Raw genomic sequence first — 25,567 nt, 5'->3', positions numbered from 1 at the left:
ATGTCTCAGCCGCCGCCGCCGCCTCCGCTGCCGCCGCCGCCGCCTCCTCCAGAGGCTCCGCAGACTCCGCCGTCTCTGGCAGCGGCGGCGGCGGCGACTCCGGGGGGGCTTTCGAAGCGGAGAGACCGGAGAATCCTCTCTGGGAGCTGCCCGGATCCGAAGTGCCAGGCGCGTCTGTTCTTCCCGGCCTCCGGTTCCGTCAGCATCGAGTGTACCGAGTGCGGACAGCGGCACGAGCAGCAACAGCTGCTGGGGGTGGAGGAGGTGACCGACCCGGACGTAGTGCTTCACAACCTGCTGCGGAACGCGCTGCTCGGGGTGACGGGGGCACCCAAGAAGAACACAGAACTGGTAAAGGTGATGGGCCTTTCAAACTACCACTGCAAACTGCTGTCGCCCATATTAGCTCGCTACGGAATGGACAAACAGACCGGCCGGGCTAAGCTGCTCCGGGACATGAACCAGGGCGAGCTGTTCGATTGCGCTTTGCTGGGTGACCGCGCCTTCCTCATCGAACCGGAGCATGTCAACACGGTGGGCTATGGCAAGGACCGCTCCGGAAGCCTCCTGTATTTGCATGACACCCTCGAGGACATCAAGCGGGCCAATAAAAGTCAGGAATGCCTCATTCCCGTGCATGTGGACGGGGATGGGCACTGCCTGGTGCATGCTGTGTCCCGGGCCCTAGTGGGCCGAGAGCTCTTCTGGCATGCCTTGAGAGAGAATCTTAAACAGCACTTCCAGCAGCACCTGGCCCGGTATCAAGCGCTGTTCCATGACTTCATTGATGCTGCTGAGTGGGAGGACATTATCAACGAGTGTGACCCTCTGTTTGTACCGCCTGAGGGGGTTCCCTTGGGCCTGCGGAACATCCACATATTTGGCCTCGCCAATGTGCTTCATCGCCCTATTATTTTGTTAGATTCGCTCAGTGGCATGAGAAGCTCTGGTGATTATTCAGCCACCTTTCTGCCAGGGCTCATCCCTGCAGAGAAGTGCACCGGCAGAGATGGTCATTTGAACAAACCAATCTGTATCGCTTGGAGTAGCTCTGGTAGAAACCATTATATCCCCTTGGTAGGCATAAAAGGGGCTGCTTTGCCCAAACTGCCTATGAATTTGCTTCCTAAAGCATGGGGTGTGCCTCAGGACCTCATTAAGAAGTACATCAAACTTGAGGAGGATGGTGGTTGCGTTATTGGAGGAGACAGAAGTTTGCAGGATAAATACTTACTTCGGCTTGTTGCTGCTATGGAAGAAGTCTTTATGGACAAGCATGGTATCCATCCTAGTTTGGTGGCTGATGTCCATCAGTATTTCTACAGGAGGACCGGGGTGATAGGAGTTCAGCCTGAAGAAGTCACAGCAGCTGCTAAAAAAGCAGTAATGGATAATCGCCTTCACAAATGTTTGCTCTGTGGTGCCCTTTCTGAACTTCATGTTCCTCCAGAGTGGTTGGCTCCGGGAGGGAAACTGTATAACTTGGCAAAAAGTACTCATGGACAGCTGAGGCCTGACAAAAATTATAGCTTTCCCTTGAACAATTTGGTTTGCTCATATGATTCAGTGAGAGATGTCCTGGTACCAGACTACGGCTTGAGTAACCTGACAGCTTGTAATTGGTGCCATGGCACATCTGTGCGAAGAGTTAGAGGAGATGGATCTATTGTGTATTTGGATGGGGACAGAACTAATTCCAGGTCCACTGGTGGCAAATGTGGTTGTGGATTCAAACATTTTTGGGATGGGAAAGAGTATGACAATCTACCAGAAGCTTTTCCTATTACTTTGGAATGGGGTGGAAGAGTGGTCAGAGAAACAGTGTATTGGTTCCAGTATGAAAGCGATGCATCTTTGAATAGCAATGTGTATGATGTTGCGATGAAACTTGTTACCAAGCACTTTCCAGGTGAATTTGGGAGTGAAATCTTAGTTCAGAAAGTTGTCCACACTATATTGCATCAGACTGCCAAAAAGAATCCTGATGATTATACTCCTGTAAATATAGATGGTGCTCATGCCCAAAGATTTGGAGATGTACAAGGACAAGAGTCGGAGTCCCCGCTCCCAACTAAAATTATTCTTACTGGACAGAAAGCGAAAACTTTGCACAAGGAGGAGTTAAACATGAGTAAAACTGAAAGAACTATTCAACAGAATATTACGGAACAGGCTTCTGTAATGCAGAAACGGAAAACAGAGAAGTTAAAACAAGAACAGAAGGGGCAGCCCAGGACTGTTTCTCCCAGTACTGTTCGTGATGGCCCATCCTCTGCACCTGCCACCCCTACCAAGGCTCCCTATTCGCCAACCACTTCTAAGGAGAAAAAGATCCGAATCACAACTAATGATGGACGGCAGTCCATGGTTACACTTAAGCCTTCAACAACCTTTTTTGAACTTCAGGAAAGCATAGCCAGAGAATTCAACATTCCGCCATATTTACAGTGTATTCGATATGGCTTTCCTCCTAAAGAGTTAATGCCACCCCAGGCAGGAATGGAAAAGGAGCCAGTTCCTTTACAGCATGGTGACAGAATCACAATCGAGATTCTGAAAAGTAAAGCCGAAGGGGGTCAGTCTGCTGCTGCCCACTCGGCCCACACTGTGAAACCAGAAGACAGTGCTGTCACCGGCAGACTGTCATCTAAGGAGCTTCAGGAGCAAGCTGACAAAGAAATGTACTCCTTGTGTCTTTTAGCAACGTTAATGGGTAAGATTGGCTTAACTCAGATGGTGTTTCGTAACTGTGAGTGTAATATACTTTTTCTCATGTCTTTGTAGAAAAAAATCTGGTCAACGTAAAAACTGATTATATATTTTAGAAGAAAATTCTTTTCTTTCGTTTTTTGACAGTGGATAGATGTTAGTGTGATTCTCTATTGAGTAAATCCTGGGAAAACATAACTAAGAAAGTGAAAGTAGTCCCTTACTGTCACCAGATTATTTAAGTGTAATGTATTGCTTGTCATTTTTTAAAAATCATAGTGTGATGGCTCCATTTACAGCCTTTTTCATTTTTTACCCCTTTGGCTCTTTTGAGCATGTACACCTTGTCCCTTGTCATTTATTTTTAAATTTCATTTTCTTGTATGTCATGTGATTTCAGCACTTCCTGTTTGATGAATTGCAGTTTCTGGGTTACATGCTCACTGCACTCCCACCTAATAATCTCTCATCCATTTCCTATTCTCCCTTTCCCAGTCCATCAGCTTTTTCTTATTTGTACATCGGGATTTGTGTTTTAAATAATTTGCTCAGTGACTCTTTGCCATCAGTTATAATGAACTATTACATTATAACTCGTGGAAAACATAATAAACAGAGGTAGATGTTAATGGGATTCCTTAAGAAGCATTTCTTTTTAATAATTCAACACAAATTAAAGGAAAATATATTGTCAACCAAATAGGTGATTTAAAGCTTTAAATGATTTGGGAAATGATCCAATGGTGTACTTTATACATTATTTTTATTGGCTAATCTTTGTTTTTAAATTACTGTTAGTATGCTTTATTGAGGCTTAAAGTAGAAGTAAAACTGAAATATATTACATATTACAGGGGCCTTATTTTTGCTGAGATGAGATCTTTCAAGTAAAAAAGTGATCTGGGTGTTTTTTGTCTTTTCTAAGAGTACTAAATATCAGTGAATTGGGCCTTGACCTTCCAAAATGAAGATAATTTATTTCTGGCTTAAGTTTGGGGGCCTAGTTAATAGGGGATCTATTAATAGGGGATCTATCTACGCAAATTTATAACAATATTGCTGACTTTATTTTGTCAGACGTAATTATTGAATTGGGGGATATGTCAAGAAATGTACTTACTAGGGGCACTTTACGTTTTTCTGTCTTTTAAGAGTTTTTAGTTTATTGGAGACCGTGTGGAGTAAAGGAAAGTAAAGGAAAGAGAGTAAAGATTGTGATTTCTGGAGTCAGAAAGTCCTACAATTTGAATTCTGGCTTCAGTACTTGTTAACTTAGTGGTTTTAGGCAAGCTGCTTAACTGCTCAGGTCTTCAGTTGCCTCCTGTACACAGGATTACCTCTTGTAGTTGATACTTAGGTAACAGTTGTGTACTCCCAGAACTCTGTAAATTAAATAATACCAGCACAGAATGGGTAAACTTAGATGTATGCATGTTTTAAAAAAACCGTAATCTCCAGGTCAGAGACTGGTCAGGAAAAGAGGTCTTTCTCAGTAGAAGAGGATGTGGCTCATGTCCAGCCTTGGATGCTCAGCACCTTGTATAGTGCCCGGCAGGTAGTAGGCACTTTGGAAGGTTTTTTGATTGAATTAAATAGATGACATTAACATAGCTAAAGAAAGGCTGTGTCAGCAGAAATGGAATGGATGGTCAGCATTGAACATTGAAAAACAGTTGAAAAGCAGAATTTGGCACTGTTTATACAGTGCTGTACAAAGGAGAAAGATGTGTCAACTGGGGCTCATGAAAATTCTGGTAACTGAAAGGTAATCTCTGTTGAGGGGCAGGACTATTTGATCAGTCCTTACCCTGGCCTGGCTGAAAAATCTGTATCCCTTTACCGATTCCATAGTCATCAAGCTTCTAGTCTAATCACTCATTTAGCTTCCTGATGTAAGTATTGATGTGGAGGTGACAGTGAGGTGAGGCTTGTATTCATTTGGAGGTTATGTTCTCCATGGAGATTAAAAATGCAGTGGCACCGGTGAGATTATGATCAGTAGTCTAAAATTCTGGCCAGCATAATAATATATCACTATTTCATAATGAAAATTAGTAAAATATAATTCTTGTTTACGATTAGTCACTTTTTGAGTTTGAATTGAGGTTTCTGGACCTTAATGTCTGAGTACTGGACTGTGGACCGCAAGGAATTGACTAAGATGATGTCTTCTTGTTAATGATCTCTTCTCTTTCCACCTTTGGCATTTATGTTGCTGACCTTAAAAACCCACACATTTCATAAACTCTCCCACTTCTACTCCTGACACAGAATTTAAGCAGAGTGCTTTGCTAATTTTATGGTGGTGTCACTTGACTTTCTGCTTTAAAGTACGAAAACAGTGCCTGGCCCGTATATTAGTCCCTCTGTAAGCATTAGTTTTCTACCTCTAATTCTCTCATAACTGTATTTGAATTATGTAGAAGATACTCTCTTTATTTGGTCATGCTGTGGGACTTGTGGAATCTTAGTTCCCCAACCAGGGATTGAACTTAGGCCCTCGACAGTGGAAGCACGGAGTCCTAACCACATTACTGCCAGGGAATTCCTGGGAAGATTTTCTTAAAAGTGCTAGTTTGTAAAAAATCTCAATATGGGGATAGCTAAGTAAGTACGCACAACCTTATGTGAATGAGTGCCGGGAACTCTTGATGTTTAGATTGGAGAGAGCTGGAAAATGGGAAATGACAGGGTTTACTAAGAAAATTGTAAATTTCAAAGTGCAGAAATTGTGAATTACCATGTGTTAGTTTAGCAAATAGCTCATCAAGTTTTCTGCTGTTCGAATAGCTGGCTCCTTCTCATTTAGGTGAGGCTTTGATACCACTTTCTTAAAAGAGGTTTCCTCCTGACCACCTTACCCAAGGGTAAGGGTTTCAGGGACCTTTGCTAAGCCACTCCAAGTAGGTTCCCTCTGTTATGGCACCCTGTTCATTTCCCTCATAGCACCTGTTACAAGTTTTCCTGATTTTATATGTTGGTTTACTTACTACCCTATCACCTAGTACTGGCCCTCCACTTTCTAGGTGCTAAGTACATGCTTGTTGAATGAATGAATGCAGATCCTTTCAGCAAAATGTCTGCTATGAGCGAGACTGTGCTGTAGATACAAAGATAAATCAGACATGATCCTTGCCTTCCATAAATTTACCTGTAGGGTCTCAACTGAGGACTTCCCATACTTTTATAGCTTTCATTTATAATTTTTATATATAAAGAAAAAGGAAGCTGGAGACCTGTTGATGAAAGCCATAAAGATATAAATGTGTGTATGTATGTATAATGATTGTGTATCCTTATTAAATAGGCTGACTTCTTGATAGCCAGAGACATGTGGTTTTTCTATTGTTTTTTTAAGTAGGATATTTATTAAATAGAATTTATATTTCTTGTTTGTATCAAGACAGTGAGTGCATCAGTCTTTTGCTCAGTTCATGGAACTTGTCACTTTGAATCTAATGATGTTAGTTAAAAATGAAATAACAGTGTTCTTACCTGTAATATTTCACAGATTTTAATCTTCTTTATCCAGACCACTTGGACGTTATTAAACAATTTTTACACTGTTCTCTTCATTATTTATACAATATGTGAGTAACTGTAACTCTGGCTTTGCAAAGGCCAGCTTTTTGTGGTAGATATGACAGACAGTACATCATCCACTGTAAAGACTAGGCTAATTTCTTTTTTCTTAGTATTATATTCCACAAAACTTTTCATTAATTTTCTTTTCCAAGAGATAAAGAGATTTGTGAAAAATAGTTGGTCAGTTTTATACATATGTTGTCAGAGTTGCTTTGATGGAATTAAGCTACTTGTTATATTTACTCCACTTTACTGCGAAGGTTAGCATCCTTTCAGGAGTTGAGAAACTACTTTCTATCTTCCTGAAAGAATGGCATGAGTTTTTAATATACAAGTTTAAATTACACAGCTTTTTTTTTTTTACACAGTTTTTCATAATTTCATAGTACTTCTTGATGTTGTAGTTGCCTTGGGTATTTTCAGAATTGCACCTGGTATTTAGACACTTATTTTTAAGATGACTTGGAGTCTGAATATCATTATTGCTTCTTGAATTTTTTCTTCAAATATTGGGTGAAGGACACTTTCAAATCTAGATAGTACTTAATGCATCTATTATGCTTAACATACTATCAGATAACTTTTCTAATTGATTTATAAACATCATATTTCTAATGGGGGAACAGTTATAAAATTGAATAAAAGGAATGTATATAGATGTATCTTAAGGTAAATATGTATATTATAAATGGTGATTTTTATAATATACTTTGAAGATTAAGTTAAACATGATTCTGTTTCTTTTTTTCTTCATATTTTTTCAATTATAATATTACTTTTAAAAATTCAAAGAACTCAAGTATGTAGGGAGTAGAATACAGTAGTTCTCTTAAACACTTGTACTCCCCAGAGACTCAGACTCTGTATGTTTGTGTACACACTTCCACACAGTTAGGTTTGTGTGCATGTATGTGTGTGATAAATATAGCTTTTAATGCTGATGATTACACTGAGAAGACGCATAAGGGATTGAGTACAAGGAGAGAAATAAGCATGCCTTTCTTAGAAATGATTTTGACAGTTAGTAAAGTAGATGGTGGCTCAGGTGGTAAAGCATCTGCTTACAATGCGAGAGACCCAGGTTTGATCCCTGGGTCAGAAAGATCCCCTGGAGAAGGAAATGGTAACCCCCTCCAGTATTCTTGCCTGGAAAATCCCATGGATGGAGGAACCTGGTGGGCTACAGTCCATGGGGCTGCAAAGAGTGGGACAGGACTGAGCAACTTCACTTCCATTTTTCTTTCAAGGTAGATACAATTTTAGATGGCAGAATCTGGAGGAAGGGTAGAGAGATGGCAACAACTTTTTCAGCTAATGAACACCTTTAGAATTTTTTCTAGTAGAAACAGCCCCATGTTCCTAGTTTAAATGTATATTTTGGTCAGTTTACTTTATGGTAATAGGTATTTGAGTTCAGAATTAACTTAGATATTTGGGGAGGGGGGACTCTAAATAGTATTTCAAAATTGATTTTGTTTTTCTTTTTATAATAACTATATTTCACATATATGTTAGATTTTAAAATCTTACTTGCTTTATAAATTGCCAAGTAGAAACTTCAAATTGCCTTTTTAAATATCTAAAGTTAGAAAATTGGAATGATGACCTTTTAAACTCACTTTTAGCCTCATTATTTTGTTGTTAGTGATTAACTGATTTTTTTCTAAAATCTAGAAAAAAATCATTTAAATATAATTTAACATATTTTTAAAATTTTATTTCTTTTTAAAGAGGAAGAAAATTAGACAACCAAAGGGAAAATCATCCATACTATCACTGCCATATATAATAACTGTTGTCAGGTAGGAGAATTAAAGATTATTAGGAAAGATTTGAGGAAGACAGCGTATGAACAGAGGTTTTCTATGGTTGTGTTATAGACTTTTTTGTACAGTTATGCACAGTATGTTCAATGTAAGTATTTTACTGTTGTACTATGAAGAAGCAGCTGAATTAAAATAAGTGGAGGCTATCAGAAGAATGTGAATTAACATTTGGTAGATGCTTTACCAGACTAGTCCTCTTCTCTAAGAATTTGCATTCCAGTGAAATAGTAGAAAGTAATTCTACCTGCCCCCCGCTTTTTTTTTAAAGATTACTCTTTTAGCAGTTTTCAAATACAGTATTATTAACTATGGTCACCATGATATACGTTACATTACTGTGATTTATTTATTTTTTAACTCCAAATTTGTACCTAAAAGTCTTTAGCTTTGTTTTTGCTATGATTTTATTAAATTCATGAAGAGGTATACAGATAGTACCATTAGTTAACATTTTATCCATATAGCATTATAGAACAGTTGTCATTATAGTGCTTAAGCTAAGTTTTTTCATGGACTCCTCTCAGGCATTATTAATACTATTTATTCATTACATGAATTCTAAGTGCTCCTGTCTCTGCAGCATTGTGCCAGGCCCTGGAAGTAGAAAGTCGAATGGGCCACTGACCTTTTCCTGACTCTGAAAAGCTTCTGATATAGAAAGGGAAACAGAAAAGTTAACTGAGTCAACCTGCCTTGTGATCAAGGGCTGTGGTGTTCATAACATAGGAGCAGCAAGAAAGGAACTTCCCTACCCACCACTGAAGAATCCTACAGGAAGTGACACCTAAGTTGAGTTTTAAAGAATGCATAGCTATTATTGGCCTTTGGGGAAATACAGCAGTTTGGTGGTTTGCTTTGTAGAAATCAAGATTTAATGAGAGATGTGAGGGAGAGTGAGGACAAGGAATCTTAGGCTGACTTATATGCCATGAAAAGGAACTAGACCTTTTGCCTTATTATATGGGGGAACCATTAAAGATTTCTGAAGGCTGTGTGGAGGAGGGACTTGGGGAGAAGATTAGAGTGGAAACCAAGGATGAGGCAGTGGCAGCCCTTCAGGCAGGAGACAGGCCTAAACCAGGGTAGTTCTAGAAGGGATGCGAACTGTCTGTGACTGATGGGAGACTTATGCTGTGTCACAGTTCCTGCTTTCTGATCTCTGATCCCTTTCCTTGGTTCTTAGAAACATGACTTCAGTGGAAGTGTATATATTAACACCAAAGGAAATAATTTGCCTTTTTTTTTCTTCCAATCAGTCGTTGATGCTGTGGGTTTCTATAAGGAGAGTGTGTTGATGGTTATGCCAAATTTGTTCTAACATGATTTGACCTTTAGTAGCGGTTTAGTTCTGAGAAGGCAATGGCGACCCACTCCAGTACTCTTGCCTGGCAAATCCCATGAACCAAGGAGCCTGGTAGGCTGCAGTCCATGGGGTCGCTAGGAGTCGGACATGACGAGGCAACTTCACTTTCACTTTTCACTTTCATGCATTGGAGAAGGAAATGGCAACCCACTCCAGTGTCCTTGCCTGGAGAATCCCAGGGACGGAGGAGCCCAATGGGCTGCCGTCTATGGGGTAGCCCAGAGTTGGACACGACTGAAGTGACTTAGCAGCAGCAACGGTTTAGTAACCGTGGAAAGAGTATAAGCTGTAGAATGTACCCAGGATTCAAATCCAGGCTTTGCCACTTAATGGCTATTTGATCTTGGGAGAATGATTTACACTCTCTTAGCTTGTCTCTTCTGTGAAATAGGGCTCAGTTGTGAGGAGAAAATGAAGCCATGTGAGGTGCCTGCTCAGAGCTGAGTGGTGGTGGTTGTTTAGTCGCTAAGCCGTGTCCGACTCTTGTGCCCCCATGGACTGTAGCCCACCAGGCTTCTCGGTCAGTGGAATTTTCCAGGCAAGAATACTGAAGCAGGTTGCCATTTCCTCCTCCAGGGGATCTTCCTGACGCAGGGATTGAACCAGCAGCTCCTGAGGCTCCTGCATTTCAGGGAGATTCTTTACTACTTGAGCCATCTGGGAGGAATTTAGATGGTATCTGCCCTTTCCTTAAAGCAATAGAGTATGCATACTGACTGGGGCCATATAGTCTGAAGGGGGTGAAACTTGGTTCTTGGGGGAGGGTAAAATAAATCTTACTCTATTTAATGAAACAAGTGTAAGATATATACATAATACATAACCAGATAAACAGTGTGTCTGTAGTATTCAGATGTCATTAGGAAGGCAGATTAGGAAAATAATGTCTAAAAAGAATCCTTAGGGAGATGATGAAAACACAGGGTTGATAAGCACTTCAGTAGAATTCTTTCTTTTTAGAGTTCTGCCTGCTAAGTAAGGAATCATTGGGTTTATAAAGTAGTATTAAGACACATCATTTTTCTTACTAGTATTTGGGTGGTCAGTTCTGAGCAGTTTATTATTTTGGCACCTGTTTAGTTTCCGACCCTGGGTCGGGAAGATCCCCTGGAGAAGGAAATGACAACCCACTCCAGTACTCTTGCCTGGAAAAATCCCTGGACAGAGGAGCCTTGTAGGCTACAGTCCATGGGGTCGCAAAGAGTTGGACATGACTCTGAGCGACTCATGAGCGACTTCACTTCACTTCTAGATTCGGACCAAATAATTAAGTGCTACCATATAATTTTTGATACATTTTGATATTCTAGAATATTTGACAATTGATATCCTAGAGTATTTTATAAAATACTAAGTACATTTAAGATAACGTTGATAATAACTAAATGAAAGGTTACCACCGGAGAAATAATCCAAGTAAAGTTCAATGATAAATTCAGCAGTCAGAACTTCTGACAGAGTTGTTAACATTCTGTATTTGGGGTTTCTTATTAATATTCAAAATTTTAAATTAAACTTCTGTGTTCACCCTTAAATATTGCCATATTCTGGTTGCACTGTATCATTAGTGAATGAAGTGTTTATGTGTAAGTAAATGTTCTAATTAACTGAAACGCTAAGTGGCTGAGGCTTTTTATATATTTTAGGCTTTGTTGTACACTTTAAACTTTATACTTTCACCAACTCCCTTGCAGATTCATATTCCTGTTTATGAATGTGGAAAGGGGTTAGAGCTCTGAGAGATTGTAGGTACAGAATGCTTAACTCACATTATCATAACCTCCATTCAAAGCTCAGATCCAACAGTATTGTCTTCTAGTAGAAATCAACTTTATAAAGTCTTGAGTATAAAAGCAGTACATATACTTTATCAGATTAGAAAATAATGAAACCACACACACAGAAAAACCATATTCCACAAACCAAAATAACTTTTATGTTCCTTCCATTCTTTGTTAACTTCCTGGATAGTGGTTATCATTCTTAACTTTTTATTTGAAACTTCTTATTGATAATAGGCACTTCAAAGGGTGTTTTTGAAAAATATGTTTCTGTGAAATGGTGGTTTGCTTGTGGCTATTTTGTGGGCTTCTGATATTTATTCTAAATCTCATCATTCCCCCCCAGCAAATTTCTGTTTTAAAAAGTCAACTTTGGAACAACAAAATACATTAATTACTTATCTTCAGTCTGCCTATTTACTTTACTCCCTAGCCCTTTCCATCTGCTTTTATTAGTTTTTACATAAATATAGAATATATTTTTATATTCTACTTTAAAAACATAAATATCTTTCAGTAACCATTTCTGTCGTTCTAGTCCATAGTTGCGTACTAGTTTACTTTAAACTGGATTGAGTCTTCATGTATATTTTGTTTAATATGCCCAGTATTGACTCATGCAGTTTTAAAGTCATTTTTGAATCAGTTCCTGTGTTTAAAAACTGGGAGAATTGACATTAGAAATTTGGATTTCTGGCTTCTCTTAAAATGCCATTTGTTCTTGAACCATTGGACCTATATTCTTCTGTGACAGCACTTGGCAATGGCTGTCGCATTTAGAGGGGCCATAGTCCCTCATTCCACATTGCTCCCTAAATGGTATATTATACTAGACTGCATTGCTTATTTAGAATATCTGCCTTACAATCTCTGTTTGAGGCTCATCCATATTAAAGCAAGCCTGGGTTGAACTCTCTGGTTTTCTGCTAATACTGTATCTTTTTATTTTACAGGAGAAGATGTATGGTCTTATGCAAAAGGTCTTCCTCACATGTTCCAGCAGGGTGGTGTATTCTACAATATTATGAAGAAAACCATGGGTATAGTTGCTTTCTGACTTTATTCTTGGATAATATCTCCACTCAAGCTATTATAAGGTTTTAAGAAAGTTCAGATAATATTCTTCTAAAATGATTTCCAATGTTAGGGTATATATTCTTCTGTATCAGTCTGCCTAGTTAGAATGAATTATTATCCTGATATGATCAACTATGTTTTCTGCTATAATATTACTAAAAAATCTCCTATCACTTTCTTTTTCATATTTTCTCATTTAAATTGTAGAATTAGAGGCCAGTTTATTTATAGTGCTAGTGTCCATCCCAGAATCAGATAATGCAGCATTTTGTTGTTGTTGTTGTGTTGGACTGTGATACTATATACCTCAGTATTTTCTGAAGTCTAGGAAATAATTCACTTTACATTTAACTTCTTTTCACATTGTGTATGTATTGTTTATAAAGATATGTGCAAGTGTGTAACTTATCTTCAGAGTTTTAAGGTGTTAAGAGAGAGATTGCTAGTGTGTATGTTTAGACACCATACGTTTTTTCAAAGATTTAATGTGAATGCTTTTGGCTTCTGACTTTTATCAGTCTGGCTTTCTCACTTTGTTACCTGCCTGACCTCTTTAGACCAAGTGCATAATCTCTATTTTATGTTTTTTCTTTCTCATGTACTTTTTTTTCCTTGTTAAAAAAACAAAACCCAATTTGGCTGTTGTAGAAATGTTCACACATATAAAAGTAGTAAGAATAATGTAATGAACCCCTATTTACCTACCACCCAGGTTCAGTAATTATCAGTACATTTTTATCCATCCCCTCTCAAATGGACTGTTTTAGAATAAATCTCAGACATAATTTCATCTGTAAGACTTCAGTATGTATTTCTAAAAGTAAGAACTCATTTTTTTTTTAACCTTAATACCATTATCACATCTAAAAGATATGAACAATAGTTTTTAAAATATCACCAGGCAGTATTTAAATTTCCTTGATTTTTGATTGTTTGAAAAAAAATGTTTTTTTCTTTTGATTTATTGAATCAGGGACCAGAAAATGGCCAGTTGGCTTGCTTCTTTCCTCCCTCGCTCCCTCCCTTTCTTTGACAAGATAATTGAAACATAATTTGCATATAATAAAATTCATCCTTTTTAGGTATATGGGCATGTGAATTTTGACAAACATAGGCAGTCATATAATCACTACTACACTTAATATATAGAATATTTCCACTATTCCAAAAAGTTGCCTTGTGCCCTTCTTATTAATCCCTTACCTCTATCCCTAGCCCTGACAGCCACTGATTTGATTTCTGTCCCTATTTGTTTTCCTTTTTCATATCACCATATAAATAGGGCCATATAGTTTAATCTTTTGTGTCTGGCTTTTTGATTGAACATGGGGGTTGGCAGGCTACTGCCTGTGGGCTATTTCAGGCTCACTGCCTGTTGTATATAAAGTTTATTAAAACACAGCCACTCTTATGCTTACATAGGACTGCTTTCACAGTGCACTGGCAGAGTTGAATAGTTGTGACAAAGACTATATGGTCTACAAAACCTAAAATATTTATCATCTTGCCTCTTTACAAAAAATTTTTGTTAATTTCAATTTTTAATGTAATGCTTGAGATCCATCTGTCTGGGTGCATGTATTAATAGGTTATTCATTTTTGTTTATTTTTTTATTGCTGCGTAGTATTCCACTGTGTGTATATATCACATTTTAAAAATCCTATGACCAGTTGAAGGACATTTAGTTTGTTTTTAGTTTTGGACTTCTGTGAAGAAAGCCACTAAAAACATTTGTGTACAGGTCTTTGTGTGAACAGATGTTTTCAGTTTTCTTTGATAAATACTAAATACCTAGGAGTGGGATTGCTGAGTCATGTGGTAAGTATATGCTCATCTTTATAAGAAATTTCCAGATCATTTTCCAAAGTGACTGGGTCATTTTGTATTCCTTCAGCACTTGGTAGTATTAGTGTTTATTTTTAAAACTATTCTAAAAGATTTATATTATTCTCTCATAATGGTTTTAATTTGCATTTCTCTAATAACTGATGATACTGAGCATCTTTTTGTGTACTTATTTGTACTGTGCTGTGCTTAGTCACTCTGTCATGTCCGACTCTTTGCAACCCCATGGGGATTATTCTCCAGGCAAGAATACTGGAGTAGGTTGCCATGCCGTCCTTGGAGTAGGTTGCCATGCCGTCCTTCAGGGGATCTTCCGAACCCAGGTCTTCCACGTTGCAGGTGGATTCTTTACTGTCTGAGCCACCAGGGAAGCCTGTGCTTATTTGCATCTTGTTATTTTTTGGCCTATTTTAAAATTGGCTTAAAAATTTTTTTAATTGAGTTTTGAGAGTTCTTTAGATATTCTGGGCACACATCATTTATCAGATAAGTATTTTGGATATATTTTCTCCCAGTTTATAACCTGTCTTTTCATTCTTTCAGCATTATCTTTTGAATATCAAAGGTTTATAATTTTGATAACCAATTTAACAGTCTTTTGTGATTCATACTTTTTGTGTCCTATCCAAGAGTCTTTGCCTAATCCAAAGTCACAGAAATTTTCTTCTGTATTTTCTTATGGAAGTTTTATAGTTTTAATTTATATGTAGGTATATGATCCATTTTGAATTGATTTTTTAAATATGTTATAAGGTATGAGAGATGAGGTTCATTTTGTGTGTGTGTGTGTGTGTGTGTGTGTGTGTGTGTACATATCCAGTAGTTGCTCCAGCACCATTTGTTGGAAAAGGTATACTTTATACATTGAATTACTGGAGGCTTGTATTCAAAAATCAATCGACCATGAATTAGACACTTGAAAAATCAATTGACCATGAATTAGACACTTGAAAAAGGTGAATTATATACAGCATATAATCAGTAAAGTTACTTTTAAAGCAATCAGTTGACCTTATTCATGTGAGTCTATTTCTACGATCTCTTTTCTATTTTGTTGATCTGTATGTCTCTCCTTCCACCAATACCACAGTCTTGATTACTGTATTTTGGGTTGAGAATGGATATTCTTGCCTTGTTTCTGGTCTAAGGGGGAAAGCATTCAAACCTGTAGGTGAAATGCCCTGATAAGTTTATTGATGATTTTATAGTATTGTAAATGGATGTTGAATATTATCAGATGCTCTTTCCCTGCATCTGTTGAAATAATATTTTAAGGCTTTTCTCTTTAGTTTGGTGGTAGTGTGAATTACATTGATTTATTTTTGAATGTTGAACCAACATCACATTCTGGATTCCAACTGCTAGTATTTTGTTGAGTGTTTTTGTGAGCATATTCATGAGGCATACTGGTATGTGGTTTTCTTGTCAGTTCAGTTCAGTTGCTCAGTTGTGTCCAACTCTTTGCAACCCCATGGACTGCAGCACGCCAGGCTTCCCTGTCCATCACCAGCTCCTGGGGCTTGCTTAAACTCAAGTCCATCGAGTTGGTGATGCCATCTAACCATCTCGTTTTCTTATTTTCTTGTAATGACTGTTTAATCAGGGTAATTTTGGCTTCAGAAAATAGAGTTGGGAAGTGTTATAGCTTTGATATTATTTTTTTCTTAAATGGTAGAATTCACCAGTGAAGCCATCTGTTCTTGGAATTTTCTTTATAGGACAGTTTTTAACTGTGAATTTAATTTTTTTAATAAAGTGCTCTTAAGGTTAATCCCTTTCTTGAGTAAGCTTTGTTAGTTTTGCCTGTAAGAAATCTGTCCATTTCATCTAAGTTAGTAGTCTTATTGGCATGAAGTTGTTTATAATACTGCCTTACTGTCTTTTTAATGTCTGTAAGGCCTATAGCTCTGTCATTTCTGATATTGGCAGTTTCTGCCTTTCTTCTTTTGCTGACCAGTCCAGCTAGTGATTTATCAGTTTATTGATCTTTTCAAAGAAACAACTTTGGTTTCATAGGTTTTCTCTGTATTTTCCTGATTTCATTTTCATTGATTTCTGCTGTTATGTATACCTTTTCCTTCCTTATGCTTGCTTTGGATTTAATTTGTACTTCCAAGCTTATTTAGATAGAAGCTTAGATTATTGATTATAAAATTTTTTTTCTACTATAAGCATTTAAAGCATTTTTTTTTCTGCTATAAGCATTTAACTATAGATTTCTCTCTCAGCATCCCCCTGCCTCCCCGCTTTTTTTCTGGCATCCTTTTCTTTTTAACTTTTCATCTGTCACTTCTTTCTACCTTTTGAAATATATTGATACCAGTTCATGTTTTTTTTAAGTTATTATTTAATTGTAACTGATCATAAGGCCCCCAGTAATTGGGGTCCTTATGCAATGTCTTTCACAGAACTGAAAATAACTTCCCTCAGTTGGTTTTTGTGTAGGAGGGTTGTGGTGGGTGGTATAAGGATGATTATTCTCTTGATGGTTTTCTAAATAGTTTTTTGTTTTCAGTTTGAAATTATTTTTAAAATGTTAGCTGTGATGCTAAGACAATTTAATGAGGGAAAGAATAGTTTTATCAATAAATGGTGCTGAGACAGCTGAATATCCACATGTAAAGTAATGAAGCTTGACCTCTGCCTCACACCAAATACAAAATTAACTCAAAATGTGTAAAAAACTTGAGTATAAGTGCTAAAATTAGAAAGCTCTTAGAAGACAGAGGCATAAAACATCTTGCTTTTGGATTAGGCAAAATCTTAGATATGACACCAAAAATACAAGCAACAAAAGAAAAAAGTAGATAAAAAGCAAAGTTTTGTGCTGCAAAGAACACCAACAGGAAAGTGAAATAACCCACAGAGTGAGAGAAGATTTTGAATATTGTCTATCAGGTAATAGATTTGTATCCAAAATATAAAGAACTGAGCAGTAAAAAGACAGACAACCTGATTAAAAATGGGCAAAGACTCTGAATAGACATTATTCAGAGAAAATATATAAATGGCCAATAAGCACATGAACTGATGCTCAACATCATTAACCATAGGGAATTGCAAATCAAAGACACAATGAGCTAGTACTTTACACTCACTAGTAAGGCTGTGGACAAAAAGACAGATAATAAGATCTATTGGCAAGGAAATTGTGGTGAAAATGTAAAATGGTATAGTTGCTTGGGGAGAAAGTCTGGCAGTTTCTTCAAAAGATTTAAGATGGAGTTACTGTACAACCCAGCAATTCACTTTCACATGTGTACCAGAAAGAAATGAACACTGTCCACACAAAACTGGTACACAAATGTTTGTAATAGCATTATTCATAATAGTCAGAAGTGGAAAGCATGCAAATGTCTATCGGCTGATGACTAGATGAGTAAAATGTGGCATATATATACAATGAAATATTACTTGGCAATAGAAAGAATGAAGTATTGGTACAGTCTACATGGATGAACCTTAAAAATATGCTACATGAAACAAGCCAGAAACAAAAGGCCGTATACTGTATTATTTCACTTACACGAAAAGTCGTATAAATGACAGAATAGGCCCACCTAGAGAACATATCAGTGGTTGCCTGGAGCCAGGAACGGGATGGGGGAAGGAAATGGGAGGCACTGCTAATGCGCTCAGGGTTTCTTTCTGGGATGATGAAAATATTCTAAAAGTGACTGTGGTGATGGTTACACAACTCTGAATATACTGAAAAAAAAACATTCAACTGTACACTGCTGCTGCTGCTAAGTCGCTTCAGTCGTGTCCGACTCTGTGCGACCGCATAGACGGCAGCCCACCAGGCTCCTCCGTCTCTGGGATTCTCCAGGCAAGAACACTGGAGTGGGTTGCCATTTCCTTCTTCAGTGCATGAAAGTGAAAAGTGAAAGTGAAGTCGCTCAGTCATGTCCGACTCTTAGTGACCCCTAAGACCTCTTAGGACTGCAGCCTACCAGGCTCCTCCATCCATGGGATTTTCCAGGCAAGAGTACTGGAGTGGGGTGCCATTGCCTTCTCCGCAACTGTACACTTAAAAATGGGTGAATTGTGTGTGGGTTAGATGTCAGCAGACTCATTATATTTTTCAAATCTTACCTGTGGTGGTTATTCTTATTAGGAGATAGTTTAGAGCTCTGGAGTAAGAACATCTAACGTCAAATTTTGGCTCTACTGCTTAGTCCAGTGTGATTTCTAAGCCTCAGTGTCTTTGTTTGTATAGTAGGTGTGATAATCTTTGGATTGTTACTAGGATAAAATGAGGTTGTGCACATAAAGCAGTTAGCCAACGGCCTGGTACCTAATAATTACTTAGCTAATCCCAGTTGTAATTTGCAGAATTATTTTTTGACCATCACATAGCCATTTGAAATGGGCCACCATCAGAAAATTATTTTACCTTTCAAATATAATTTCATCTGATATTTGTGGTAAAATGTTATCTGTATTTTTAGGACAGATTCATTTGGCAGATCATTTTCCTCATCCCGTGAACAAAGACTCAAAAGTGTAACATGCCCTCCTCACCCCCTACACATACACCCCCTACCCTCCAAAAACTAGAAAAGAGCATAATTTTCTTACTTTCAAATCCACTCTTAACAGATAGATGGTTATATTTATGTTTGAACAGACATATTGCCTAATATAACAAATCAGCTTTTAATATTCCTGGTGTTTATGTTTGGAAAGGTGTTTTTAAATTAATTTGCTTAAACCATAGTAAGTTTCCTTAAAGATGTTTATACAGAGATAAATGCAGAGATGAATGGCAAATTTAGTTTTAATACTTTTTTAGGTATCTAACCTTACAATGTTTAGTGCTTTGTTTGGATTTTATAAAAATGGAATTATGCTGTGTACATTCTCTCTGTGACTTTCTCTTATGCAGCTCTTTTTTCAGATTCATTCAAATTCATGGGCTCAACTAGTTTGTTCATTTTCACTGCTGCACAGTATTCTATTATCATTTTAATATAATTCATCCATTGTTCTAATTCACTTTAGGTAGTCTCCAGTTTTTTGATGTAAGAAAGAATGTAGCTATAAATATACATGTCTGTTGGTATATATGTCCAGTGGAAATGTGGATATTATATATATATATAGAAATTTTAATATACCTTGATTCTTAAAATTCAGAGGACTGTGTAAGTTATGTACAGCTTAAATGATTATGTTTAATCACAACACAGTATTTGCATTGATTTTTTGATATATATTTTAAAGTTTTTAAACAGTTTAAGAAGGCTAGAAATATAAAAATGGGGAACATGACGTAAAACTGCTAAATATTCCTCTTATACATACATTTTTGGGCATGATTGTAATTACAGTACTTTCCTTTTTTACCATCATGCATGTTTTATTATCTATCTGAGGCATCATAGGTTACTTATTTATATCAGTATTAGTAGCTGCATATTACTTTTGTTAGGTAGATAGACTGCAGTTCTCTTAACCCCTCTCTTCTTGTTGAAAGCTTAGATTGTTTCCATTGTTTCATTGTTAAGTAATACTGTGATAAATGTGTTGGTGCTATGATTCTCTCCAGGAATAGCCAAGGGAAAGCTTCACAGTAGAAACCTGGAAGCAATTACAAAACCTTTTGATCTAAGAGAAATTAAAACTGTTGACTGCCTGATGTATATTATATTAGGCACTGTGGTATGTGCTTTGCATGAGTTATATAATCCTCAAGTAATTAGTGAATTAACTACTGTCAGAGGAAAACAACAGAATGGGAAAGACTAGAGATCTCTTCAAGAAAATTAGAGATACCAAGGGAACATTTCATGCAAAGATGGGCTCGATAAAGGACAGAAATGCTATGGACCTAACAGAAGCAGAAGATATTAAGAAGAGGTGGCAAGAATATACAGAAGAACTGTACAAAAAAGATCTTCCCGACCAAGATAATCATGATGGTGTGATCACTCGCCCAGAGCCAGACATCCTGGAGTGTGAAGTCAAGTGGGCCTTAGAAAGCATCACTATGAACAAAGCTAGTGGAGGTGATGGAATTCCAGTTGAGCTATTCCAAATCCTGAAAGATGATGCTGTGAAAGTGCTGCACTCAATATGCCAGCAAATTTGGAAAACTCAGCAGTGGCCCCAGGACTGGAAAAGGTCAGTTTTCATTCCAATCCCAAAGAAAGGCAATGCCAAAGAATGCTCAAACTACTGCACAATTGCACTCATCTCGCACGCTAGTAAAGTAATGCTCAAAATTCTCCAAGCCAGGCTTCAGCAGTACATGAACCGTGAACTTCCAGATGTTCACGCTGATTTTAGAAAAGGCAGAGGAACCAGAGATCAAATTGCCAGCATCTGCTGGATCATGGAAAAAGCAAGAGAGTTCCAGAAAAACATCTATTTCTGCTTTATTGACTATGCCAAAGCCTTTGACTGTGTGGATCACAATAAACTGTGGAAAATTCTTCAAGAGATGGGCATACCAGACCACCTGACCTGCCTCTTGAGAAACCTATATGCAGGTCAGGAAGCAACAGTTAGAACTGGACATGGAACAACAGACTGGTTGCAAATAGGCAAAGGAGTACGTCAAGGCTGTATATTGTCACCCTGCTTATTTAACTTCTATGCAGAGTATATCATGAGAAACGCTGGGCTGGAAGAAGCACAAGCTGGAATCAAGATTGCCAGGAGAAATATCAATAACCTCAGATATGCAGATGACACCGCCCTTATAGCAGAAAGTGAAGAGGAACTAAAGAGCCTCTTGATGAAGGTGAAAGAGGAGAGTGAAAAAGTTGACTTAAAGCTCAACATTCAGAAAACGAAGATCATGGCATCTGGTCCCATCACTTCATGGGAAATAGATGGGGAAACAGTGTCAGACTTTATTTTGGGGGGCTCCAAAATCAGTGCATATGGTGACTGCAGCCATGAAATTAAAAGACACTTACTCCTTGGAAGGAAAGTTATGACCAACCTAGACAGCATATTAAAAAGCAGAGACATTACTTTGCCAACAAAGTTCCGTCTAGTCAAGGCCATGGTTTTTCCAGTGGTCATGTATGGCTGTGAGAGTTGGACTGTGAAGAAAGGTGAGCGCTGAAGAATTGATGCTTTTGAACTGTGGTGTTGGAGAAGACTCTTGAGAGTCCCTTGGACTACAAGGAGATCCAACCAGTCCATTCTAAAGGAGATCAGCCCTGGGTTTTCTTTGGAAGGAATGATGCTAAAGCTGAAACTCTAATACTTTGGCCACCTCATGCGAAGAGTTGACTCACTGGAAAAGACTCTGATGCTGGGGAGGATTGAGGGCAGGAGGAGAAGGGGACCACACAGGATGAGATGGCTGGATGGCATCACCGACTCGATGGACGTGAGTCTGAGTGAACTCTGGGAGTTGGTGATGGACAGGGAGGCCTGGCGTGCTGCGATTCATGGGGTCGAAAAGAGTCGGACACGACTGAGCAACTGAACTGAAGTACTGTCATTGTTACACTTACCTGATTGTGTTATAATTATCTATTTATATCCATCTCCTAAGAATTATATTTTATTTTTTAATCTTCGGGTCTACTTTAGTTCCTGGCACATAGTGAGACTCAGTAGCTGTTCTCTGTTGAAATAACTGTGTAAAACCTTTGCCCCGGGGAATCCCTGGCCTTACCATTCCAAAGTCTGTCTTCTTTGCTACCTTTGTTTCCTAGGCCATGGTTTACAGATCTCTGAGGTAGGGGATTGGTAGAAGGTAAAACTCATTTCAGGGTTGTACTCTGAAAGGTACGATTTAGACATCTCTGATTTTAAAGTTTGTCCATCTATTTTTGTCAGTTCTTTCTGCCAAAAATGTTGTACTGCTAACATTGTACTGCTAAAGATCCGCGTTGGATCTTTAACTTACCGCCAAAATGAATGTTTATTTGAACTTACTCTCATTCTGTAGCTTTTTTCAGAAAGGAAGAAACTATTCTTAATACTTCTAAGACTACCTAATGCCCACAAAGCATTCCAGATATCACTCATCCTTCCCCTCTCTGAATTTCCATAGTACTTGCTAACAGTCTCCTTCATTTTAAACTAGTTTGCTTTTGGCTTTATATTTTGCTATAAACATACCCATATGTTATTATAAATTCTCTTTCATTTTTTTAAACATAGAAAAATCTATGGTTTCATAAAATTTGAAAAGTCTGATTTTTGCATATTTGGAGTAAACTTACAGTGTACAAACTTAACATGTAAAAAGATATTGGATAGCTTAAAACACACATGCAGTTTTTTTATGCCCAGGCTGGAAAAAGTGTAAACATTTGAAGTACCACTTAGTGAGACCAAACTCTTCAGCTGGAAAATGAAGGGAAGCCTGCTTTAAAGTTCTTACCCTCTACTGCTGCATCAGTTGACTATGAGAAAGCATATCACACTGGGCTATTTGAGGTGTATTGACAACTCACTCTTATTTTGGTGGTTCTCATCTGCCAGAGAAGAATAAGAGTTGTAACATGAATATAGAAGAAGATATTATTAATTTATTGTGACCAGATGTCAGTTCTTGCAGTTATACTTAAGTCTTTGCAATTATACTTAAGCCTTAATGTTAACTTTCCTAAATGTGCCCCCATATTGACTACTTTAATTATGGAATATCTTATTTTGAAAGTTCATACTTTTTATATTTGTGAAAAATACATATATACACACAGTTTTTATCCTGGTATTCTGTAATTTAATAAAATTACTATGATTTTTAATTCAGTATTATGCAACATGTGTATGTATACAACACTTTGCCCTTACAGGAATTTTTAAAGTTTATAATTTGAATTTTATTAAATGAAAGTCCATTTTCTTACTGCTTTACTCTAAGCAAATGCTTTACTAACACTAGTGCTAGTTTTTTTTTTTTTTAATTAAACTCAGCTGTTTGTTTAAAGACTAACTTTCCTAACTTTGTAATAGGTTAATGATATATATATTTCAAACCCTCTGGGGAACTACTTTAAGGTTTATGGTGGTATTTCTTTTTTTTTTGTAATGTATTAAATTATGTTAATAAGTATAATAAATTATTTGCTAATTAATTTTGTTTTGACAGCTGTTACCTGTAAATTATTATTGGAGGTTTACTCTTTCAATTAAAATTGTCTTTACTCCACCTTTAAAGTAAGATTTTAATGTGTTAAATTCTTTTTCCTTTCTTAAGGTATGGCTGATGGCAAGCATTGTACTTTCCCACATCTGCCTGGCAAAACCTTTGTCTATAATGCTTCTGAAGATAGACTGGAGTTGTGTGTGGACGCTGCAGGACATTTTCCCATCGGTCCTGATGTTGAAGATTTAGTTAAAGAGGCTGTAAGTCAGGTTCGAGCAGAGGCTACTACAAGAAGTAGGGAATCAAGCCCCTCACATGGGTTATTAAAACTAGGTAGTGGTGGAGTAGTGAAAAAGAAATCTGAGCAACTTCACAATGTAACGGCCTTTCAGGGGAAAGGGCATTCTCTAGGAACTGCATCCAGTACCCCACATCTTGACCCAAGAGCCAGGGAGACTCCAGTTGTAAGGAAGCATACGACAGGGACAGACTTTAGTAGTAGTTCCATTAAAACAGAGCCTTCTGTATTCACTGCTGCTCCTAGTAACAGTGAGCTTATTCGAATAGCTCCTGGAGTAGTTACAACGAGAGACAGCAGGCAGCTTGATCCTGATATGGTTGAGGCCCAGCGGAAAAAATTGCAGGAAATGGTGTCTTCTATTCAGGCGTCGATGGACAAGCACTTGCGGGATCAAAGTACAGAGCAGTCACCATCTGATCCTCCTCAAAGGAAAGTGGAAGCTGTGAGTTCTTCTGTGAAGTCTGGGAGTCTTCAGACTGGCTCACCTGAATCTTTTTCTCCAACTGGTGACACTGAAAATCTGAATATAGAAACAGCCGATGGCTGTGTGGCAGAGGCACTGGAAGCAGCATTTGCTGAAAGGTCAGAAGCACAAAAGGGAAGTTCTGTGGAGGAGCCCGAAGAGATGGATAGTCAAGATGCTGAGATGACAAACACAACTGAGCCAATGGATCACTCTTGATTTAATTAGAGGCTAATAAAGGCAGAATGTTTATTGTGAATATGTAATATTTGTTGGCTGGGCCACATAACTTGATTAGTCATTACAAAATCTTGTACGTATATAATTCAAAGATTATATCTAGTTATTCAGTGCATGATAGCAAGTGTGTGATTGGCAATAGCTTTTAATATACTGCTGCCCAGGCTGGCTCTGAATTCCTGTAAAATAGTTATTAGATCTGCTAAAATGAGTTACTTCCATATATGTGGTTCATTGGAAGTTCTTTGTAATTTTAATTCCATGAAAGTCTTAATGTTGCAAACATGAAGATTCTCTTGCTATATCTGTTTGATTTCTCAAAAGGCTAGAACTGGGGGAAGATAAGATTTTGCTAATGTTGATGTCATCAGGATAACCATTCCACATACTTACTAGCGTGTCAAAGGATTTATGTAAATTTGAAGGTTATCTGAACTAAATTGTATCTTGAAATTCATAAAGGATATGTTAGACACTGGGATCCTGACATTTCTGTGAACGTAAACACATTCATAGAGATATGTATTCTTCGTGAAAATATCTTGAGAATATAGTGTAATGATATATAACATTTTGCTGATTTGAGCAAGCTTGGGGTAAAGTATCTATTCTAGAATGATAAAGTCAATGTGATTCAGTAATGTTGCTGTCTGAGCCAACACAGCCAATTGTGTGCTCTGGTGTTGATAATATGTTACCATTATTTTGAATCCTGGCCTGGTCAAGTACCACCAAATTTTTGTTCTTTAATCTTGCAGAAAAGTTGATCGCAAAGTGTGGTAGAAAAATAATTAAAAAAATAATGGTAGCAGTAGTTAATCTCTAATTTTCAGAGTTTGTCAGATTCACAGAGAATTTATAAATAAGAATTTATCTTTATGAATGGGTTACATTGTTCTACAATTTTGATCAATGGTATTTAAGTTGTATATGCTAAATGTCTTTGAGCCCCTCTGAACCAAAAATGTTTCCTTTTTTTTTTCTTAGAATCCATTATATTTTCTTCATTTGTTAGCTTCACTTGGATTTGGATGCAAACTTGACTGCATCATACCCTGATCAACTGGGCATTTGCTTAAATAGTGTATTCATCAAACCTTTAGTGCCTGTTTCCTCAAGAAGCAGCTTTCATGTTTACTCCTTAAAGAATGTTTATCCTGAGATTGGCATCACACTATTTTAACCTATTCTGCAAATCTGTATTCTGAAATGTACACGTTAATCCATCTTTTTCCTCTGTTCACTGAAATTAAGTTGAATTTGAATGGATGAAAGACAAAATGTATGTTAATACAATCTCTTATCTAGAGCA

The 25,567-nt window shown here is 37.5% G+C and overlaps 1 protein-coding gene across 1 annotated transcript; it reads left to right on the top strand.

The window, feature by feature from the left end:
- VCPIP1 (valosin containing protein interacting protein 1) lies at positions 1 to 25,567 on the top strand. The gene is made up of 3 exons (XM_061438883.1): positions 1 to 2,713; positions 12,218 to 12,304; positions 23,363 to 25,567. The coding sequence occupies exons 1-3, from the start codon at positions 1 to 3 to the stop codon at positions 24,232 to 24,234; spliced, it is 3,672 nt and encodes a 1,223-aa protein (XP_061294867.1). The 3' UTR covers positions 24,235 to 25,567.

This window comes from Bos javanicus, chromosome 14 (assembly GCF_032452875.1).
Source record: "Bos javanicus breed banteng chromosome 14, ARS-OSU_banteng_1.0, whole genome shotgun sequence".
Classification (NCBI taxonomy): Eukaryota; Metazoa; Chordata; class Mammalia; order Artiodactyla; family Bovidae; genus Bos; species Bos javanicus.
Note: the sequence above shows the minus strand (reverse complement) of the source record. Positions and strands in the feature narration are given on the sequence as shown.